Below are 24,585 nucleotides of genomic sequence, written 5' to 3'. Positions count from 1 at the left end.
GCCCTAAAAATATTTAAAGATACTTAAGTTATGAATTGAAATTCTTTGTGAATAGGGTTAGGTCCTAACTGATAGAAGTCATTTCCATTCTCAATGCCGGTTTATGCATATGTGATGCAATGAGGCAAATGGGGAATTCTAATGGGCTTTTGGGAAAAGCTTTCCTTGATTGCAGAAAGAAACTCAAGCAAGAGAAAGTCCCTTCTCCTGTGTTTGGAAAGAAGGGCGTGGTAAAAATGTGATGGCTGGATTGCTGTGGCCCTCTTGTGAACATGAGGGGAGCAGTCAAAGGGAAGGTAACACGGGATGGAAGAGTGGAAAGATGCAGCCACTCTACATCTCTACTTCTAGCTATCTGAAATGATCATTTTTCCTTACTGAGCCATTCAGTTAAGCCAATCTTTCTGTTTTTTTTTCCAACCGACAGAATTCTAGTGGATAGAGAACCATATAAAAGGAAGACTAGACATTTGAGTTTGGGATTGAGAAGAACCTCACAAGCTGGAGGTTAAGAATCAGAACCCAACCGCTGTCTTTTGGCAGAAATAGTCTGGTGGAGCTGCTCCAGGTTGGATGGACGGGAAATCCAATGTTGTCTTTTTGTTCCTCTGTTCAAGGCAAAATTCAATCCCCAGGCCTGACTACATTTAGCAAGAAAGAATTAATTCCTTAAATAGAACTTTAGATTCTAATAGAAGCTTAGGTCGATGTTGAAAAGCTTAAAAATGTCGAGTGTCTACCACAGAAAAATTAGCCGTTTTTTTCCCCCCCCAGGGCCTCCTGTATTATGGGTTTCCTTGTTTCTTAGTATTCATTCTCAGACAGTTTCCATTTCTCCTAATCATCTCTTGTCCTTATTTCCTGTTCCCATAAAATTCTATGCCTTCATTTTAAATCATGCCTTCTGCAATGTCACCCTTGTCTGCCTTCCCTATGCCTTCATTCCCCAAATGTGGCACTAAATCAAGCCAGTTTTGTGTCTCCGAATTTCAGTGGAGATTTGGGGTGACATATGGAGATCATATTGGAATATAAGGTTAGAATGGAGTATAATATACTCCTTTAATACAAAAATAAATGTAATAATCAACTGTATCCCACCATGGGGAATTTGTTGCTGGCTATGTTATCTTTAAGACAATAGCTTATGTCCCTCCATCCTTTGACCATTTTCTTTTCCTCTCTATCAGGTGTTTTTGTTTTGTTTTGTTTCTCAATTTTTCCAAATTCCTATTAATTTCTTAAAAAGAATAGTTCTCCATCTTGTACTCAAAATCAAGCTTGTGGCCACTCATGCATATCCAAGAACTCATTAAGGAGCTCTGTCAATGGATTATCTACTTCAGATTTCTATCCTTTAAAGCACAAAGCACTGTAATAGCTTTGGAATTAGCTTTTCATTAGATGATACAAATTTTAGGAAGTGCTTTCCTCAGTCATCTTTGTAAGCAGAAGGGGAGCAATTTAAAGATGTATCCTTGCTCACTTCACAGAAAACCCTGTGGGGATTGTTCCCCCCCCCTTCCTGTCTTTTCTTTCCCATCTTCCTTCTGCTTCTGCTCTTCCTCCTTTCCCTTCTTCTTTCTACCAAACACAAAGACTGCAATTATAATTTATTGTCATAACCACAATTCAAGTGAGTATGAAATCCAGTCTAAAGGAGAGGGAGAACCTGGGCACCAGGTGGTATGACTCCCAGTCCCAACTCTGCAATGTACTAGCGGTATGATTTTGAGTTGCTTCCTCTGAAGTTTGGGACTAAAGCTATGGTTTCCCTATATCACAAGGGCATTACAAAGACTACATCAGAGAACGGATGAAAAAAAAAATGCATCTTCAGCTCTCAAGGACTAACCAAATGTGGTAGAATGAATACCACAGAGCTGATTCTGTCAAGGGAGGGCCAAGAGAGCAAGGAAGAACCCAGCTGTTGACTATCTGTATTAAGGGCAGGAATTCAATCAAAGAGCAAAGCACTCAGGGGCCACCATGCTGGGGCACCAACATCAGAGTGGGGCCAAAACCAAGGTTGGAGCTTGAGCTGCAGAGCTACTAAGATTCCTTTTTATTTTATTTTGTAAAGGCAGATTTGATCTCTGAGGTGGCTGCAGGTCCCAAGTTAAAAGAAATCTTACCCTGCTCTCTCTGCTTTAAGGCTGAAGGAGCAAAGAGTTCATTACCTTGTTTTATTCGTCTCTCTTCCAAATTTTTCACATGGGCTTTTTCCTTAATTAGCCATCATATGAAACTGAGGAATATTTATTATTTATTGTGTGTATTAAATTTTATGTCTTTTCTTCTTAATTTTTAAAATGGGTGAATTTATTACTTTTTCATGTTTTTCTCCAAAACAAGTAAGGTTTGTTGTTGTTGTTGCTGCTTTTATTGTTTGTTTAGTGGTAGTCGTCATCTGATTTCTCTCTGGGTCAGTAATTCTTCATAAAGAGCAAAATGAGAAAAAGCTTCTGGCATGTTTTATATTAATTGGAAGAAGCAAGTAGTTTCCCATACGTTTTTCTTATTCTTAATTCTTTTCTTTTTATCTCTTACTCAATTTAAATATGATACCTAGAAATTCCCACTCAGTATTGATTAAGTTATATGGTTTAACTTCAGGGCTCTCTGGTAACTTATTAAAGTATATTTTATAAAGTGATTTTGGTTGTCAAGATAACGTGACTATATAATGCCTTATGTGCTCGTGTGATCATTGCCATGGTTCTAAGTCAGCTCTAAAGGGAACATGAAATGAGCACCTACACGCCAATTTCAATTTTGATTATATTACCTACCACAATTCATTAGACTCATCGAGTTCCAAAGGGTTTATGCATTTAAGGACTTGCTTAACTTGTTTAGAAATTCACTGCTAGCCAAGGTACTCAGAAGGAAAGCGTGCCTGAATAATTCCTCCATTTAAAACAGGTCTCAATCAGATTTCACTTGAGTTTCCATGAGCTGGTTAATATCTGAATGCAACAGCCTAGGTTTTACTTGGAAATGATGATGCTTTTTAATGATTATGGCTTATGGCGCTCAAGCAATGTTGAGTTTTGTTTGATGAGCCCCATATCGCACTTCTAGCGTCTGCTCTCTTACCTCCTTTCCCTACACTTTCTCCAATTTTCCTTCTCTTTATCCCCCACATTTCTTTCTTTCTTTTTTTTTTTTTGTACTGTCTCTTCTACTCTGAACACTTGAGCAATTACTTAAGAAAAAGGAGTCTGATAGTTTCTTATTTTAATTCAAAGGAAAACAAGCCGGGGTATATCTCTGTAACATAAAGACCCAGTGGATTCATTATTTGGGGGAAAAAAAATCTGACCAGAAAGACAATAAACAGACTTTCAAAATGTAACAAGGAGGCTGAAAAAAAAATGTACGTATAGATCAGTTCGTTTACGCGGATAAGGTATTCCTAATGTTCTTAATTATATGTAAGTAAATATTCTTGGTTGATAGAATTTTAGAGGAAGCTGCTAAAACTAAAATGTTTGAGAAAACAGTTATCGTTAAATGAACAGAGAAACCACTTTATAGAGCACCCGTTGAACACTCAACTAAGTAAAACATCCAGAACATGCTCAGCTCTTTGGGAGTGTGTTTTCAGATTTCTGCATGTGTTTGTCCATAAAAGTATATCAAGGGGTAGCTTTTTACTGATTCTACCTTGCCAAAAAAATCAATCCAGCAACCATCATTGGCTAATAGTGTTTTTATCACATTTTCAAACTTTATCAGGGCATCTGACTTTTTAGTCCTCCTTCTTGAAAAAGAGAGCCCATGATGTAAGACGCTAAAGCCACCTCTGGCCTTCAACACAACGTCTGCCCTGAACTGATGACTCAGTTGCTGAGTTTCTCCAGTTTATAAAGGAAGGGAAAGATGCCTCACTAAATAAGTTGAGTTTGTAACTTTAAAAAAACCTCCAAACCTGCTCATCTAGGGCAAGTAAGTGTACTCCCTTTGTTATATGGTATGCAATTAGATGCATTTGAAATAAAAGGTAAGTTAAATCAGAAGTCTCCGGGACAAGAATGTACTATTTTAAAACAGGGAGTGTCAAATGTTGTTTTCCAACCCAGAACCAAAGGGTATTTCACAGGTAATTTCTCAGGGCTGATGTTAGCTAATTATTAGCTACCATACCCTGCCTCCCATTCTAAGTGACTATCTTCTGGCAGAAAGACACAGCTAGGAGTGTTTTGTTTCATTTGTCCTTGGAGTTTTTATCAGCATCAAGAAGGTGGACTGAGCCAAAGTTAGAGGAATTCTGGAGCTAAGCAAAAAGCGACCCGTTTAACAGCCCCCATTAATTGGGGCTGTTACATGATTAATTTGAGAAAAACAGAAGAGACGGATTCCTTCACAACTCACAGTTGGATGCAACGCACTAAAAGTAATCCTGTAAATTACATTTTAAATCTTCAACATATTCCGAGCAGATAAAATAGTGGCATGATTGACCAAACTCCTTTTAAAAGTACACATATTACGATGCATCATAGTTATAAACAGATGGTATTTGGCCTCCTTCCTATTCTCAACATTTGGAATTTCTAAACTATGTGAATTAAACAATAATATTTTATAAACATACAAGGGATTTTGCTCACTGCTTTGTTAACATAGAAATTATACAATGCTGACATTTATTTAAATTTTAAAAAGTAAACAACAGTGTGCATTGAAATAAAGCAAACTAAAATCAACATAGAGAAGTATGTTCTGTGTGCATATTACCTACAGTGGCACTGGCCTTTTTAAGGAAAGACACAATAGGTTGAAGAACAAGTGGTAGCTTAGATGGGCCTAATCCTTTGTACTCCAAAGGCTCATTTAACACCTCTCCGTAAACAACAGATATTTATACCATAATTGGCTATTTGACCATCCGTGTTCCTTTACTATATAACCTGCTATTATGGAGTTAAAATAAGTTCTCCTTCATTGGCTCATCAGCTTTCATAGTAGTGAAAGTGTCCTCGCAGTTTTAAAAACACTTGCACAAACAGGAATCATTCTGACACTTGTACTTATAATGAGAAACATTATCATCATATCAATAAATATATATTTTTTTCTTTGGGGGATATTACTGCCAGAAAGAAAGGGAAATGTATCAGATCTTAATGTCATTTCCTGAGATACTTTTCTAAAATTATAGCTTTAACCCTTTCGCTACATTTTGAAAGGGAGACCCATCTGCCGAGTTGATGTACAAAATAGAAGGCACTTGGTTTTCAAACACTATTCTTGGATTTGCAAAGTTGTGCTGTGATGAATAAATAATGAATCAGATATTTCAATCAGTTTTATGATTTTCGAAAGCCCTGATTATCATTGTTTACAGACAGTGTCTTCTCGATGCACTTCCCATGCACTCCTGCTCAGCCTTTCAAGGGTAGTCTTCTGCAGGCCAACCTCCCGGCCCTCGGTTTATCCCTGCGCTGCTCTTCTCACATTTTCAACCAACCAACCAACCAACCAACCAACCAACCAACCAACTAACCAACCAACCCGTATTTCCAAGTCTACAGTTCGAATAATATTTCAAACAGAGGGGTTGGAATCTTGAGAGAGAGAGATGCCAACTAAGGTCATGAACACTCCAGATTAAGGTTTCTTGTATTTGGTCTCGGCGTACACCACTTTAGCATACAACCTCTATTGGTGGAAACGAGAGAGGAAATAAGCTACAACCTAGATGGAAAGAAACGCAAACGGCGTTGGTGAAACCAAGGACGAGGGGCATTTTTTCCTCTTATCCATATAGTTCTAAATGTCTACACTCAACTAAACGTCGAATGATAAGAAAATAATACTGGTGCGGGGAGGCTCTTTAGACATTTTAGAAGCCTCAAAATGATATTAAACATTGGAAAGTCCAATTTCTCAGGAACTTATTTTGACCAAACGAGTGACAAATCAACACGGGGCTCCTAAATATTCTCCTGCTTACATACCTCTTCACCCGTCTTCTCCTCTCCTCCTAAATAACCCATTGGTGGTTGAGAGGGGAAACGAAGTTTGTAACCCAAAGCACAGGTATGACGTGAAAAGAATGGCGCTGGGGGCTTGGGGTGGGATTTAAACACACGTCTGGACCATGAAAGAGGGAGAAGAGTATTTTTTAAGTTAATAGCCAGAATCTCTGCTTGTAGAGTCTGCGCGCCCATCCCCACGCCCTCCTCGTTTTGTTTTTTTGTTTTTGTTTTTGCCTAAGGTAATCCTTTTTTAAACGGGGAGGGGGCATAGAAATCAGTACTTTTGCTTTTGCTCAGTGCATCCTCGTCCTAACGTCTCACGGAGGACAGACCGGCCGACTCCGGGAACCCAGTTCAGGAAAATACTTAAGACGACTAGGGAGAGTTGTGCCCCGCCAGGACTGCGCCGCCTTCCCGGGGGCCCGACAGGGAAGATTCCGGCCCTGCGCACGCGAGCAAGGGCAGCCGTGGGCCACGCGGCGCGTGTGCGTGGCAGCGCGTGAGTGTCGAGCGCGCGTGGCGGGGTGCGTGCCAGTGTGGGTGCGTGCCAGTGCGCGCGCCAGGAGGGGCGGCGAGCGAGTCCCACGAGTGTGGGCGCGAGTGTGGGCGCGAGCGCGGCCGCCGCCCGGGGCTCGCTCGGCCCCGGGGCTCCTCCGGCTCTGGGCGCTCCGCCGCCGAGCGGGCTCGGCTACGACTCTGTGACCTCGCCGTCCCTCTCTTGCTCCTTTTTCTCGCGCCGGGAGTGGTGCGAGGCTCCCTCCGCCCGCCCCGGACCGGGCCGAGCTGGGCGTCAAGGCGGCCGCGGTGTACCGGAGCTCGGGCTCGCCCGCCGCGAAGGCGCCGCAGCGCGGGGGGGGGGGGGGGAGGACGAGCGGCGAGGGCGGCGGCTGAGCCCCGCGGGCGGTCCTTCCCCGCTCGGGGCAGCCCCGGCGCAGCTGCCCTGACGCCCGGCACTGGCTCGCCGGGGGGTCGGAACCGCGCGGGGCGGGGCGCCGGGGTGCGTGCTCTCGGGCGGGCGAGTGCAGGACCCGGCCGAGGCCCCCGCGTCCCGCAGCCTCCCCGCGGCCCAGCCGGGCGACCTCGAGCCCCCCGCCTGCGGCGCGGGGCCAGACCCGACTGAGAGCGGAAGACCCGAGAGGCCGGGAGGGAAGGCGAAAAGAGGTAGCAAGCCCCAGACAAGGAATCCTTAATTACAGATTAAAGGCAAGCAAAACCGTACACCACATTTTCCATGTGTCAGCTGACGGCCGCGACAAAAGGAAACACAGAACGCTGAGGGGGAAAATGGCCCCTTCTCGGTTTTTTTTTTTTTTTCCCCCTCTCCCTCTTTTATTATCTGTGCAAATGTAAAATGCATTAGGTAGTGACTCTGGGTAGGTGGTGCCTGGGGCCAAATCGCAGCTGCACGCTCCAGTAGGAGGACAGTTTGCTGATGCACCCAGAGGTCTGGGGAACCTCTCACACACAAAAAAAGGGACTATAAATACTCTGCTCGAGCACATTTTGCTTCTTCAAAACTCCATTACTCATACTTTTTAAGTTTTAAAATTTGGTGATTAGTGTTGCAATTCATTATCTCCAGTGAAATCCTACCGTGCACGCGCGCGCGCGCACACAGACACACACAAACATACACACACATTTTGTTTTTCAGTTTTGTAGATTCCTTTTTTTTTTTTTTCCTGGCCTGTTATCACAGCATTAGAAATCCAGGGGAAAAGCCAAACCGATTGAAAGCCAGGGAACATAGCAGCAAGCACCGGAGAGCACAAGTTCCCCACCATAGCTCTGCAGCTCGGAGAGGAAAAAGGAAAAAGGTGTGTGTTTTGATGATTTTCCTCTTAACTATGATCACAAAACACTGTCCCTGGGATTTAAGACAGAGGTTCACCTCCACACTGTCCTGAATTCTCCATACATGGAGAACTGTTCCAAACTGACCATTACAAACCTCTAGTTCTGCGTCATTTTTTAACCCTAGAGTTAGATGACCTTTGAGGGTCACACTGAGCCACCATTGCAATGTCCTGTGTTTTCTCCCTCTTGTTGCTAGGTCAGCTTTAGAAATAGAAGACTTCACCATTTTGCGAGTAATTGATAGAATTGATGCAGCAGGTGGAAGGCAACAAGGCCACCTTGTTTAGTCATTTTAGGGATCTTCCTCTTTGTAGATGATATTTTCCCATTTTTCATTTGTGTTTTTTACCAATGTCATTTTCTCCACAGCATTTTATAAAAATTTTTTTCAAAGGGCCTTTTCATGTGGTTCTAGTGATTTGCCCACACCCAAATCATGCTATCTGCATTCAAGATTAATACTGCATATCAGTAATTCTTCAATACCTCCTAATCCATATTTAAAATTGAAATGATTCCTAATGTTATTGGCGGGGCAAATGCTTGAACCCAGAACTTTTGTGGACCGGTTGCCAGCCACATGACAGCAGTGTTACACTCGGGGAATATGAACACAATTGTTTCTGCCTTGGTCTCTTCCATTGTAGAAGGCAGAGAGCCTTCCTTATTTCCCACCTTCCCCAGAAGTGGTAGTAGATTAGCAGATTAATAAATTGATATAAATCATACTAGGTTCCAAGCCCATCTCTCCTCTTCTGATGCCTATTTAGGAAAATTTTAGAAGTCTCCTGCAAGCTTCTAGTCCTCTGATTCGGCTCTGCCCTCCCCACTTTTTGACTTTATACTTCAGTAAGATAAATAAGGTGAAAGAGCATATTAGGGAGTTTTTTTTTTCCTTAGAGTTTCCCAGGATTGGAGAGGATCATCCTGTTTTAGGCCAGTTGTTGTTAGTTCATCTTTTTACCACCCACCAAAGAACAGCACAGGATTAAGTTTATATTAATAAATGATGTTCATGACTAGGTTTCTAAATGCCAGAGTTATGATTTATTTTTTTAAATGGGTGGAGAAAGGAGAGCAGCAATAAACTAGCCCCTAAGTCGCTCAAAATCCTTGGCTTGACGCATCTCTGTGGATGTTTTTGTCTTTTTGTTTTTTGTTTTGTATGTACCTCTCATCTTCCTTTGAGTTCTATCATAATGAACTATTTTGTTGACTATTTACCTTTGTCTATAGCTTCAAACCCTGTATATATCTTAATTTATGAAGAAGTATTTTATGTTCCCCCTTTCTACTTTCTGACTGTTTATAATTGTCCTTATTTATCCCTCCACCCCATTAGGAATTTCACAATAAAACCCTGCACCAAATAAATTAAAATCTGCAACTTCAGACACCCAAAGAAGAGGACATTAATCCACTTAGTAAAATACCCAGACCTCCCCCTCTCAATTTCAGCTCTTCTTAATGTAACATTTAGTAATTGCAGCTGGCTCCTTATACTTTCCTCCCTCCCTTTCATTCTGAATCATATTGGCCTTGTTTAACCTTCATTTCCTTTCCTACCCCCCACATTTGTCCACGTACTTTTCTTTGACCATGTTTGTCTTTCTTTTGCTGCCCGGATTGAAAGCAATAAATAGAGCTTTCTAAGAGCGTAATACGTTCTGTTAAAATCCCATTCTACCTCCCCATTCACTATTAATGCTTTGTACAATTTTTATGTATCCTTCAGTTGTGTAGTTACTGCTCTATATTTTTTCTGATTGATCATTAAGTTATGCTGGCTTTTGAGAACTGCCTCCATAATCCTGAAGCAAAGGCTTTTTACTTGGCATGCTCTTTGCCTTTGGAATGCCTTTCCTGGCAAGGACAGGCATTTCAGTTTGACTATGATTCTTAAGTTACAATTCAAGGCTAATTTGTTCAGTTAGGCTTCTACTATAAGCAGCTCTGGTTCTCACTGTTAAGTGCTCCAGGAGGTTGCTTAGTTGAAGGGTGTGTTGTAAGTACAAGATGTAATATACTTATATTGTACTTGATTATCAGTTTTCAAAAACAGCTGCATGCTTTGATATCTGTGTAAGGAAATATCGGAAGATAATATACCACTGGTATTTATTACTCTATAATTAAGGATGTGTCAGTGTTTCCCTTTTAAAAAAAAACCCCATTTTCAGAAATTCATATCTCAGGCATAAATTTCCCTATGAATTACAGTCTAATACCATTTAGAAGTATTTTCTTTTTAAGTTATCCCTCCCCTTCCTATTCTTCCTGGGGAAATAGGTTTTAGGATATAATTTCTGGGTTATCTATTTGGGATGAGAGGAAGCACTCCCTTTGGTGCACAGTTAAAGGTGCTTCTGCCGCCCATATCACCTGCTCCCTCTGTCCCAGACCCTTGGCACCAGGTGAGATTGTGGGGGCTGCCTCTGGATGAAGGGCCAGCCTTCTATCTATGTGGATAAGTAACTTCCTCATTGTATGATGTCAAAGGCAACAGAGAAGGCTCAGCTGTCCAGAAGTAGCGCGTGTGCCAGAGTTTGAAATTTTAGCACCAAGAAGGAATTCTTGTACATTCCTCCCCTTGTGGCCACTTAGAATCCAGATGTGACCAGGAGTTAACATGAAACAAATCTCTAGAAAGGTACTGGCAATTTATTAGTCCGTGTTCGTTCTGCTAGTAAGAGAAGCAGGAGGAGGAAAGGGGAAGAAGATGGAGAGAGAGATTTGCCCCTTCCTCTCCTTTAAGGGATGGTGGTCTTGACCAATTGGATTGACCATGGCCTTCTGCATGAGGTTGTTCTAGACCTGACTCTACCACCACAGGACCCACAGAAACTCGGCTTCCCGTTAGGGCCTCAGTTTTCCCACAGGTCCCAAAAACAAATGCTTACCAGGAGGGCCAGGAAAGCTACCTTAAATGTATAAAAGCATCTGAGTGTAAAGACCACAGGGAGTGGCAGGCCTCTGATGGATGTGGAGGCTGAATGCCTCCCCACAGGCACAATAATAGTAATTATTAATAAAGACACCAAAAACATTGGCCTCACTACATGGTCTCTCATGCCTCTTTTAAGACCAACCATGTGGGCCACAAAGCAGCCCCCTGCTAACCTTTGCACTCTCTTGCCTAGGGGTCCAATAGTCTTGCACACTGACCCTGGTGCTTCCTCAAAGACACATGGGTGACAATGATACCATCCCACACGGGGGAAGGCCTATACAAAAATTCTCTGTTTCTACAACATGGTCCGGCTCCTAAATATACCATTATATGATCCCTTGATTTTTTCATTTGTGAAATGATAATGAAAATATTAAATTTTCAAATATAAAGGACTTCACATTTCTGGAGAAAGGTATCACACAAGTATTCCCAGAAATCACTTCCAGCACACCACCTTAGGTCTGCTATTTAAATGCAGTAATTGATAGGAGTAACATAAGCATCTTAAATCATCTCCCACGAATCATCAATTTCTTATGTTAATTTATGAGAATAATTATGAACCCATCTTAGGGTTAAAATTCATAACCATAGAGCTGCAACAGAGAAGTCGGAATCACTTAGGTAATGATAATCCTCCCTGAAGACACTGTCCTCAAATTCCGCTGTAGGATGAGCAAGGATCCTGGTCTCTGAAGTCATATGTACCTCAGATGCAGCTAGGGAATTCTAAAGACAGGGGAGGGAGAGCTCCTTCTCATGGATTGCAATGAAGGATAGAGTCCACAACTGACCCTTTCTTGAAGAGGAAAAGGAATAGGCACCAGTATGGGAGATGGCTAGTGTGGTTAGGAGCTCAGGTAACTCTGTGCTCTCCCACACAGCTCTGAATTTTCCAAGATATGAAGGCTGGCTCATGTAACATCTTCCTTTGTCTTCTCATTATCTTTCAAAAGAGAGTTCACAGAACTATGGTTTTCCATGTTGAGTTTGTAAAGTTACAGGAATTAGTGAGGAATGGTGGTCAGCAGCCCTAGGAAAAAGGGACCCACTGACCATCATGTCAGACTTTCAAAGTATGATTTGTTTCAGGATCAAGGTTAAGTCCTTGACTCCTGGTAAGGGGAGGAAAGTCTTCTCATGCAAAAGTGGCAGTTAGGGTCGTTTCTTCCAGTGTCTGAAGGGAAATGGTTCTCTGACTGGATCAATAGGTTAGAGTCAAAAAAGGTTAAGGAAGGCATGGTAGCGAAACTAACCAAAGTATTCATAGCTCCTATCAGAAGTCATATCCAATAATAACATTCAAGACATGTAAGAAGTCATAAAGAGTATGAAGAGCCTTTGGATACTGACCCAACTTCAGAAGTAAGCCACTAGCCACCGAGTGAATATGCCTCTCTCCGTTACATGCCTGTGCTTTGTACCATCACTCCTCTGACTTAAGAGGTTGTTGTTGTTATATTTTAATCACCAATATACATAGCTTTGAGCTGCATGTAGAATTGTTTGGATGTTTTTAAACTTCCCCAGTTACATTTTAATGAACAGCTCTGAAGGGACAGTGTATTATAGAAGCATTAGTTGGCCTGTAATCTCAGTTCAAATTTTAAAATGAAACATGTCAGTGCTTTATAATATACTCTCTTCATTGTTAAATATAAAATCTGATATTAAAGGCCACCCAATTTTCCACTGAAACCGAAAGGCACTTAGGGTGATACTTGTCAATAGTCAATAGAAGAATAAAACTCAGGGAATATGTCAACAGCATGGACTATCATTTGAAAACTGATTCTATCACCCACAAAAAGTATCTTGAGACTTAACTGAAAATTTTATTGTGGCTCATAATATTTCTGGGTAGCAGATGCTTTCTCAAAAACAGATTTTACTTTTAAAAATATCAAATATAATTAACACCTTCAACATAAAATGAAATCTTTGCTTCCAGATGCATTTCAAGGTGTTGAAATGAATCTCTGCAGCCTTCTATGGCTGCGAGTTTCCATCCACTTACTGATTCTGCTGCCATCTTTATGTGGCTTGTCTGAAGATTTGAGATCCAGAGCAGGGCACTTCAACCTAGCCATATCTGAAGGATGCTCATTAAACCACAAACTTTTTTGAGAGAGGTCTTTTGACCTATTCCTGATCAACATGGTATAAATGAATAGGTTAAGAGCTAGGTGCCCTGGTATTTAGTACAGAAACACCTACCCGGAAACACAGATTAGGCAAGTTCATGGCAGGCATCCTGGACACCGTACCAAGGTCTTGGTAATGAGCAGACTTTTAAAGACATTTAAACTTGAAATTGGCTTAGTGATTTATTTTAAAAGAACAGAATGAACAGAACTGAATGTTTCAAAAAGGATAGAATTTTCAACAACCATACTCAAAATAAGAAATAATGCGAGTGTTCGATCTCTTCATTCAAAGTAAGGGAAATAAGAATTAAAAAGTCAACTTGTATTCGCAATTATCCTGTGACTTCAATGAAATAGGGATTAACTTAGTAACACTCCATCCCACCATATAACGGATTTGGGAAGCACACAACACACCCAGACACACAGATGCACACACACTTCAAGTTTTTAAATGTTAAGAATTACACATTTACAAAACTTTTTATTGTTTATATGCACTGATACCAGGTCTGACAGCATAGTTTTAAGAAATGACAACTTTAATGTAAATTTTTATTCGAGAAGGAATACTGGGTACAGCTAAAGACAAAAGCTGATTTGCATTTATGGGTATAGGGAAAAAAAAACCCTCCATACACAGATAACTTTCAACTATGTCTACTATAAAATGGGAGCCCATTATTTTCATGACAATAAAACACAGTAAACTAAATATTGTTTCTCGGCTGTGAGAAGACATCACTGTGACACGGCATCCTTCTGACTGAAGCAAATTTACTGGTCTAGTTCATCTCATTAGATGATAAACCCTGCCCAACGTGTCTAAGAACCTCTTGGGCATATTTATACCTTAACTTTTACACTCAAAAGGTGCACACCTGAGAGATTCTGCGTTCCCCAGTGTCAGACCGGAAGGGACTTCTGAAATAATCCCCGAGCCCTTTGTTTCGTGGGTGAGGAGGTAATCTGTTCAGTGGCTTCCCCACTGATTGATAGGACTCGAAGCTAGGGCTGTGATGTCCCATCATGCGTTAAGGATCTCACACATATTAGGGAGAGGACTATCTGCAAAGATAGGGCTTGTTGTTTCTGCTTCTTACTCATCCTGCTTTTCAATTCCCAGGCCTGATGCATTCTGAATTCCTGCCTTCTTTGATCTGCAAGACTGCCTCTGTCCTGAGGGATCTATCTGGCTCCCGGACCTTGATCTAGTTCCTGCTGACCATTTTGCTACCTGTCAAATGGGCCCTCCTGGACTTCTGAATCATCACCTGCTCTATCTCGGATGCCTGCTAGACCACTCAGTCCTTCTAGAAGCCAGAAGGCCATGCTTAGCCCTTGTCTACCCTCCGCTCCCTGGCTGTCCCTCACTCTGCAGTGTATAAAAGTCATTCCTTTCAAAAGCTAGGAAAGTTACAGTTTACCTGTCAGTAAACAGAAGATGGTTTATCAACAGACTTTACCTTAATGACTACAAATGTTTACCTCCTGCTTTCCAGAATGCAAAGACAGTCTTGGAAATGTCATAATATCTTACAAACATTTGCAAAACAGATCCCTGTACATCCGGAAAAGAAACAATTGTATTCGTTGTCTCTGACACAAGGGAAGTGTTCAGCGAGAAACATACAGATAGATGTACACTCTTACACGTAAATGAGATATGCTAATTAAAAATTGCAGTAGGCACTTTATTAAAAATTTATTTTACAATCTAGCTGTTCAAAACATCTTTATATCAACAAATACAGCAGCTTGACTATTGGAATCATAAGCGATTTATCTTGAAAAGATTATATTTGTAGCTGGATGCAAGTATTTTTGAGGGATATTTCTATCAAAATTACTGCTTTAGTGGAAGTATTTTGATTTCTCTGTTTTTACCCCAGGAAAAAAATTAAAACAAGTATCTCAGTGTTCCTTCTATGGGCAAGATGGCCCCACTTAGTGTGTTTCCCATGTTTGTCCAAATTACAGCTGTTTATCTCACAACTTTAAAACAAATTAAATGCAAATGTAACTTTTCTGTGAATCATGGGACTACCTGCCAGACCCCTTATTAATACCTTCACTTAAAAATCCCTGTGCCAGAGAGTCGTTAATTTGCTAAAATAAAAGTGCTAAAGCAGCCCTTTGCCCACGAACAATTCTGAGATGGCTGCCCAATTAGTCTGGTAGCATTCTGATCGTCTGTTCAGACCCCGTGGCCCTTTGAGGACACAAGAAGGTTCCAATGATAACCTGGCAACCTAGGTGGAAACCCAGCCAAGCGCGAGCTTTTGAAGCTGCAGTTTGGCTGCCATCGTGTCGGCAAAAAGAAAGAATTCAGGCACCATGTCATCCAGTACAAAGGATAAAAACGGATTCAACCGGAAATTCAATGTGGCACCACATATGGGATACATGAGTGCGGTTATACAACAGGCCACATATTTTTTTTGAACAGTCTCCTCCATGTGATGCCGAGGACATGTGTAACCATCCTAACGTCTCTAGGAATCTGTATTTAATTTGAGTTGGGGTGGTGGCAGGGATGGGAGATCTGAAGCCGCCACAGGTTTGTGGCAGATGGCTCTGTGTCAGCTATGACAAGCAGCCAGGCTCAGCTTCCTCTGCAGATTTTCTTTTCTCTCTGATCAGGTAAATATGGGCACACTCTGGAAAGTTCTACAGATTCTGCCTTAGGCTGCAAGTTTGTGACTTAGCCCCATCTGTCACAAATCTTCCCTAGGTTCTGTTGTAAGCAGAGACCTGAATTTACCGTGTAGGGCTGCCCAAGAAAAAGGAGTCATTTCACCCTGTGAGGGGGAGGGAGAGAAGAGAAAGCAATGGAGAAGCATTAACAACCGAAAGACGAAAGCATGCTCAAAATTCATATTGCAAATTTGCATAACTTACGTCAATTAGATTTCAAAAAGCCACCAAGTAAATGGTTCTTGAGTTTCATCAACTCAGGAAATCCCAGTTTCTGATTGGTTTAAAGTGGAACTGTCTTTTCAACCATAGGGGAAAGCTCCGGATTTTTCGTAAATGGGTGCATTCCGCTGCATACATATTTCCTGGTTTTTGTTATGGATGACGGCTATTCAAAGTTAATCATCCAACTTTCAACTTTTATAAACACAAGATACACAACACTCTTAATGCATGCATTTGCTGATGTGAATTTCACTTTTAAGTGGTTAAGGCACAGGAGAAATGCCATTACTATTGCGAAATGTGTAAAGCCCTTTGAGTTTACAAACAGGTTTATATTTATTATTTCATTATAGCAGTACTTCAGGGGGGAAAAATGCTATTAAGAATTTAGGGAAAAAAAAAATTCCTCCAGGTTAACAGATGAATCACACAGAGATTCACCTGGAGCTAGGCTGCAAATGAGTAGCAGAGAAGGACGAGACGACAAAACCTCTAACTGATCTTGATCCCCCAAAGTTTATTGTGCCGAAGGTTTTTTGCTTTTATTTTGCTTAGACAAATCAAAGGAAAATCAAGCCAAATAAAATCAAGGAAGGAAGTGAAGAAAGACAGAGGGAGAAGACCAGGGAGGAGGGAGAGAAGGAGCGAGACTGAGAAGTTGCCTGAAATTGTGCTGGGGCAGTTGAGAGATTTTTAGAAGTTCTAAAAATGTCACCAGCTTTTAAGTTTTCATTTTTAAGGAACAAAGTAATGACTTTGGAGGAGTGTTAATACAAGTGAGCAACCCCGTATTGACATCCAGAGTATAAGCTTAAGTTAAAAGGGGACATAAAGTGACCGGTGTCTTGAAGGAAACTTAAAGTGGCGTGGCTGTGGTTTGGGGAGATAGAGCCTGATATAATTAAGACAACCACAAATGGCTTTCTGGGCACTGATTCTGAACTGTAAGCTTAATCATTGTTTGGAATCATTTTGAGGCAGAAATCTGAAAATTCTTCTCTCCTCCAATTAAGAGCAGGTCATAGAGGTTTCTAGAACGTTGCAGAACTTGAAGAGGAGAACAGAATAAAAGTCAGCAGCTATCAGTTGAAAAATTTTAAGGAACTACAGGTCAATCTCAGAAAGCACAAGAGAGAATGCATCTCTTTTTGCACACAAAATATCGCACAATTTGTAAATAAAAGGAAATGAGAAATAGGATGGGAATGAAGATCTGTCCCGTTCGTCTGGGCGGTATTTACGTTACACAAGTGCCCCATTTGTGCCCTGTGCCCTTTTCAGTCTGGTAACAAGGTAATGTCCATAATTTTTTTTTCTAAGGCATTTTAAAAATATGATGAGAAATTTGTAAAAACACGAGGTACTGATCTCAAAAAGTTGTTGGGAATTTTCAGTAAGTAAATTCACATAGTAAAAATGAGGCAAAAATACAACTTCGTGGTATTAGACTTATTTGGGTTGAAAAGGGAAGATAATTGTTAATGTAAGAAGTCAATCCTTGGCTAATTATTTTATGGTTACTTCTAGAATCTTGTGTTCAAGTTAGGTTTGGGAGTCACAAAAAGCTCCCTGTCGTGGATGAAATGAAACCTATTTTTAATCTGTGTGACAAGTATGTGGCCAATGTGTCTGACCTACTCGGAAAAGGAGGTGTCCCGAAAGTCCGAGAAAGCTGCAGTCAATGACTAAACTTAGATGTAAACTTTTTAAAGAAATGTTCAGATTTTTTAAATTAGGAAAATGGTTTTAGATTTTTAAAATGATTAAGAAACATTTAATTTCTGCATGCTTTGGATTTCTCTTAAGAAAGATCTTAAGAAAAGTGTGTGTGTGTCTGTGTGTGTATCTGTGTGTGAGAGAGAGAAATAGAGAGAGAGGGAAAGAGGGAGGGAGAACATACTTGCATGCATGTGAGGAATTTAAACATTTCAAATCTGAAATCACTTCAGGTGAGAAGTCATGGGCAACAGTGTTCTGTAGTAGAAAGAGTCACTTTAAGAAAAAAAAAAGTATCCAATTCTGTTTCTGCTTTTCAGTTACTAGCATTCTGTTTCAAATCCTGCTTCAAGTTATAGCCCCCAAACTCTCACTCATATTGAAAGTATAATGTCTCATGTGAGAAGAAAGCCAAGTGTTAGTAGCCTTATTCTAGTCATTAAATTTCTAAGTGTGAATCCATATGAAAAATCCTATCCTAAAGTGAACCCTATGTGAAAAGCACTTGAGATGATTTTAAAATGTAAACTTTTGACAAAAAAAGAGAGTAAGGTGTAAAAATGTAAAAGGAGCAAATTAAAGAATTCGGTGACATTCTATCCTTTTAGATCTTAGAAGCATATGTTTTTTAAAAGCAAAACAGCACTGTCCAATGGAATAAGTCTAAAAAAAACCCCCAACATTCTCGTTAACAGTACACACAAAAGACTCTTCCATTGCATAAGAAAAGTAAGGAAAATACTGCTTTGTGGGGGAATAATTCTCTTGCATTTAGTGAAGGCAAACGTTACCTGAAAATCTGTATATTTATAAAACATAAGATGGAAAAGCATCATAGTTTATTAGATCTTAATTATAAAGTTTTTTCTGTCTTGGCTCTAAATCCTATTACAATAACCAAACTAAATCTGTGGTCCTTTCTGTCTGTGGTTTTTACCAGTTCCTCTGACAAATGCATCCTAAAGCTTGATTACTTATAATTGTTGGACTAATTTATTAATCTGAAGACTGATCTTTAGATAAAATATCATCAGGATTTACACATGAGGACACATCTGAACGTGTGTAACAGATTTATAAGAAAAAAATCCACAGTAGAAAATACATAAAAAAGAATCATACATATGAACTCTTATAAATGCTGACCCATACAATTCTAATTTATAAAATTTTGAGATGGAGCACTTTAGGATGTACAGACCAGGAACATATGTAAAAAGCATTAACAGGAAATAACATTTAAGGCATAAGTTATCTTTAAGCTGTATGAGAAACAATTTGATTTAAGTGACAGCATTATCACTAAGCTGACTGACATTGTTTCAGAGTTTTTCTAGAAGATGTTTGTAAAATAAATAATTGAGGCCATGTTATGGGGTAGCTGTATTAAAATATTTCAACCAGAGGTCTGTTTTCTTTTTTTTTTGTTTGTTTTTTTAAGATTTTATTTATTTATTTGAGAGAGAGAGAGAGAGAGCACATGAGAGGGGGGAGAGTCAGAGGGAGAAGCAGACTCCCTGCACGACTCAATCCTGGGACTCGATCCCGGGACTCCAGGATCATGACCTGAGCTGAAGGCAATCGCTTAACCAACTGAGCCATCCAGGTGCCCCTGGAGGTCTGTTTTCTTTTGTAACTCAAGGCAACTTGTTGCAGTAACTTCTGAAATGGTTAAAAATTTGTCCATGAAGACTAACAGAGATAATGAGGCCTAACCTGAAGCAAAGTTAAAAACTGATACATTTTGATGGTGGAAATATCATTATAAATACTTCAAGGAGAAAACATTTTCTTTCTTTTTTTTGTGTGTGTCTCTGTGAGATGACAGATGGTAATTAAACCGATGGGGGTGACCATTCTCCAAGATGTGGAAGTCAAGTCATTATGTGGTGGGTTGTAAACTGACACCGTGCTGTCATTTATATCTCAATAAAACTGAAAAACAAACAAACCTACACCAAAAATTCACCAGGAGGGAAGAACAAAATTAGTGAGTTGATGGTGAGCTCACTGAAAAGAGCTCTGTGTCATATATAGAAAAGGAATCCATTTGCATAAATACTCAGGATTCTATTTCTTCCATTTCCAGAATTTGCCCATTTCGATAGCCTGTCACGTGGAAAATGACTGGAGTAACATTTTATATAAGGCAGACCATTACTGAACTTCCAAAATTAGGGAATGTGGATGGAAATCCTGGGAGGCTGTTTTGTCTGTGAAGCTTCCCCTGTATACGGTACAATCATATTGACTCAAGGAGCAATACTGGAGCCTGGAACTGTTCAGTCAGCATTTTAAACTATTATGAGCTACCTTCTGAACCATTGCCAAGTTAATAGACAATGAAAGATAATGAGCTTGAAATTGGGTGTTAAATTGCATTTTTGGTTCTCTCCCTTTTTCTTGAAGTTTAACTGTTTCCTGCAGAAACAAAGTCCTGTTTTGATGTATCACTATGTAAATATGTATTTTAGGCCATGAAAAGGGAAAGGAGAGAAAAAAAGGCAGCAAACTGTATTTCATGTAGGAAGGTTATACATTAACATAGGAAAATTAAAATATACTGGATTATAAAACTGCTAGATTGTAAACTATACTGAATTTATGTAAAATGAAGATGCTACATTCAAAGAATATAAAAAGGTATATTACTCATGGCCTAGAGCCACCTTCCAAAGTCGTAAAGCAGATTTATCCTAGTTCAATTACTTAGACTTTAAGCAGGGCCTCTGTGTTGTGATTTCAACAATGTAAAATTCTTGATTCAAACAAGGGGAAAAAGATCCTGAGTCGGGACTTCATGATGATGCTGTTTAAGACTATTCTCCCTTTGCCTTTGCCATTCAGAGAGGAGCCTGGCAGTGTCATTCTGCACAAACTGAGGATTTTTGGGTCATTTTATTAAACTGGACAAGGGAAACATTCGGTTCTTGGAAATCATCTTCAAAGTAGTTAAAAAATGAACACCAAACTTCACAAATGTCATTCACCTGAATTTTTGAGGCCTGAAGATTTCATTATGATGGGAAGAAAGGCTTATCCTCATTAGTATAATTGTGGAATCTTTTCTTTACTTCCTTTTAAACTAATGAGTTACATTAATCCAGGTTCATTTTTATAAGCCTCTTGGGGCTAAATGTAAAGGACAGTCATCTTAGAAAACAATAAATTAAAAAAAAAGCATGTACCCTGCATTAAGTGCACGTATTTCATAAGACCTAGGTTAATACAACTGGCATCCAGCTTAATTAATCCTTGTTAGTGTAACAACTAATATCCCTCCCTAGCATGTTTCCTTTAAACATTAGTATGTTAATTAAATGTTTTTTTTAAAAGATTTTTCTTTGTACTTCAATATGGCATTTATACCACGTAAATCTCTCCTCAATATCTACCTTATAAAGATGTTTTCTTACAATATCTGGTCTCTTGCAGAAATTCTGGAGCCTTTTTGAAAGCTGTTCAGGTGTAGAATACAGATATTCAGCTGCAGGAAAAACAGATACATTTTTAATGAAACAAAAACCTCAAAGCACACACTCGATATTAGTCACTTTACTAATTAAAAATGCATATTGCTCTGTGCTGCCTCGTGTTTTACATTATTTAAGCATGATTTTATAAGGTTACCTCAGCTCACAAGGATGTTTAATGCTAAATAAGACTGTGTAGTTGTGCTGTTTAGACATCTCCTTTGGGTGATTAAAATACATTATTCTAATGTAACACAATGCATATGTGATATATTTAGTGATGAGAATTTTTTTCAAAGAACTGGTACTATAGCCGTATGTACCCTGTAACAACAGTTGCATATTATTAACTAGTCAATTGTTTAAATAATTTGGTGTGACTTCCAGTCCTTGATTTTTCTCTGTGTATATCATTAAAAAAAATCTGTAAGCAATTGCAGCAACACTGACCTGCTTATAAAAATCCATCATTATGGGATGTGTGTGCTAACAATGAAGAATGCTATTTGAAAACTTGCTTTTTTGTTATCTTAAAAGAACAGATGGCAAATATAAGCTTACTCTAATGTATTAAAACACATAAAATTTTCCTTAACACTAACATGTTGACTTGCCAAATAAACAATTGCTTCTGCCTAAGTTTATTTTCACCAAACTTTCTAATTTAGCATGAAGCATGTATTAAATCTCAGCAAAGATGAAGGTACATTAAAGAAGCTACCTGGAAATATTTCGGGATAAACCAAATCTCTGGGACAGAGTGGGTAACAACCGCAATACACAGCTTCCAACCTAAAGGAATTTTAGAAAGAGGATAAAAAAATATTAAAAAGACATTACTATCATAGCCAGAAAGTGGTTTTGTTTGCCTAAGTTAACAGTGTGAGCCCTGAGTTAGCTGGGACGAGAAACATGGTCGGCAGTACAAGCCTTAAAGCCAAAGTTGCTCTTTTAAAAGATTTTATTGATCATATATGAATTTCATAGAACAGAACCAACAGCATATGTTTTGTTCACTGACTTAATCAAAGCGCAGCTCTGCATTTTTTTTGTTGTTTTTAAAATACTGTTTAACACATTTTATAATCAGCAGATAAACACATGTAACAACATGGTAAAGTATGGACAGCTTTTCTTAATAATGCTGCAAAGCCCCAGAATGTTCATTTTTCAAAAATGTTTAAATAAAATAGCAAATACTTAACTTTAACATTGTAGTCACAGAAATGATCGAGGCACTTTTAAAAGCATCAGAAAAAAATTTACAATCTGTTGTGATGGGGCATTTTCATTTTAAGCTCATGCTTCAAAATAATTTGTTATTTTGCAGAATGCAAAACTATTCCCCCTTTTATTGAAAAATTCTCATGAAGATTACCTTAATGAACATTTTGCTTTCTTGGCCAAAAATTCAGCTTATTTCCCATTTTATCAGAAAAGAATACTTTTATTAGTAAGCAAATAAACAAAGTTTCATTTTGCGAGAGGATTTCCCCAAGGGACACCTATAGGAAGTTTTTTTCTTCTTCTTACATGTCATAGTAGTAAGGGTTAAGCAGAGGGAAGGTATTGCCTTTTCGAAGGTTGTTAGCCCTGCATAATGGCTATTGATCTGACATATAATAAACCTTAAAGATACCACTGTAATTTCTGTTGGCTAGAAATTACACACTGAAATTCAAAGCACTCTTTAAAATATGTTTATTTTATGAGAAACTTTGAATTGCATCCAAAATGTTGACCAAAGGCGGAATTTTATTTTGAACTGCAGATTTTTTTCAACCCAAGAATAATTTGAAGTTATGTCAATGTTTACCTTGTTTGTTTATAGTGACAAAGCACATGCAATTTAAGCTGTTTTTAAGTGGGTGATGTTTTCCTATTTTATTATGTTGACTGAAATTAGTTTAAATGAAAAGTATTTACTTTGAGCTGCAAAGTTTGGGAAAATACTGAGTTCAAAGTTTTGCTTGAGAGTTGATAGAAGTTACAAGGTAACACAGTGAAATGGCACAGGATCTAGTTACCAATTATTAATCTCAAAACCCAAACTAATATATTTTTTTCTCTATATACATAGGGTATTTCATAGAAATTCTTATCTCAAGCTATAAACTGCACTGTGACCGCATTATAAAACATTCACTAAAGTTTTGAGCACATAAACCGGTGATATTCTTTATGAACCAAGAGAAAATACGCACTTTATCTGAAGACACTCAGTTTTAAAATGCTGTGCCAATCGAAAAGTAAATACATATGAGCATTCTCTTATAATTACATAAAATCAAAAGAGTGAAGTCACAGACATTTCAGAAAGTGCACATGTTATCTGCTTTTTAATAATGTATTTGAATTAGAGTGTTCTGTTCCCCGAAAGAAAACTGCAGGCCAAGTTACATTTTGAGTCATCGTATGAGCATGTACCATGCCACTTCCAAAAACCTCTGCTAATTAAAATACAGTGATATAGGAATGGCATTATTTGATTTAGGAAGGAAAATTTACAAATTTTGGATTTCAACTTTTATTTGCAAATTATCTTGTTTGTGGTAATAGTTCTAATTCATCAGGAAAAAATAAAAAACCAGCCACCACTTTTGGTATAATTTTGACTTGTTAAATACTAAGCCTCATGATACAGATTATTTAGATCAGAACTATGTCTTAAAATATATTAAATAGGCCATAATATTTTTAAAGAAATTTCTAAAATTCATTGCCATAAGTTTCTCATATTTTGTTATTTTGAAGAAAATGATCATCTCATGACAATAATACAATTATTCACCATTTCAATTCTTATGCACTAACAGTTAAATAATAAATAGGGTTCCAATTGATCTATTGTTAAAATGACTAGCAAATGACCTTTTTATTCCAATTAACAAATCATCTGCTAAATCTATGAATCTTAATATTCAGATCTACTCACTTCAATTCATACAATTTATCTGCAAATAGTTGTTGGGCTTTTGATTCTAAATATAATTAGCTGATAATTTTGCTTGGCTGAATTACTTTTCTGGAGGGTCTGCAAAGGCTCTCAGTCGCATTATCTAGCAATAATGAATCTGATAGGTGAAATTTTTTACCGTAATGAGGATGAGACACAGTTGTGACACCTGAGTCTACTAATAACAGAAGACTGCTAATTATCGACAGCACTTTTTTGTGTGATGCAAGGAGAAAAAAAAAATTCCTCATTATTAAAAAATAAAAAGTTACAATTATAAGTGACACCGGAGGAGAGTAAATAAAATGGAGTGATTAAAACATTGCTGCTTTAAGGGTGTTTTTAATTAAGTGGAAATGCTAATGTTGTCATACTTAGCAGATGGGATTAAAATTAGTTATTGTAAGTAACTCATATTTTATGTTATGGTTTCCACAGCATGTCTACAAGATCTAAGAAAGTGATACATTCCATAAGACATTTTAAAAATGAAATTCTCATACTCTTTACAACTCATAATAATGAACATCATGAATAAACTATTGAAAAAAATCCTGCCAAGGATTTTACCATA

General features: G+C 38.7%; 1 protein-coding gene across 6 annotated transcripts in view; it reads right to left on the bottom strand.

The window, feature by feature from the left end:
* Window positions 1–24,585, bottom strand: part of GTDC1 (glycosyltransferase like domain containing 1) — a 373,244-nt gene that overhangs the window by 52,212 nt on the left and 296,447 nt on the right. For 4 of the 6 annotated variants that reach the window (XM_073884347.1, XM_073884349.1, XM_073884362.1 and 1 more), the window contains 2 exons: window positions 21,777–21,847; window positions 20,978–21,069 (listed from right to left, as the gene is read on the bottom strand). In XM_073884347.1, the coding sequence (XP_073740448.1) occupies window positions 20,978–21,069; window positions 21,777–21,847 (163 nt within the window). Of the gene's footprint in view, window positions 1–13,391; window positions 15,746–20,977; window positions 21,070–21,776; window positions 21,848–24,585 lie in introns of those variants that run through there. The other 2 variants (XM_073884354.1, XM_073884356.1) reach the window with 1 other exon arrangement.

This window comes from Callorhinus ursinus, unplaced genomic scaffold, assembly GCF_003265705.2.
Source record: "Callorhinus ursinus isolate GAN/ISIS: 27379988/994484 unplaced genomic scaffold, GSC_fseal_2.0 scaffold2, whole genome shotgun sequence".
Classification (NCBI taxonomy): Eukaryota; Metazoa; Chordata; class Mammalia; order Carnivora; family Otariidae; genus Callorhinus; species Callorhinus ursinus.
This window is presented reverse-complemented; position numbering and strand designations above follow the sequence as displayed.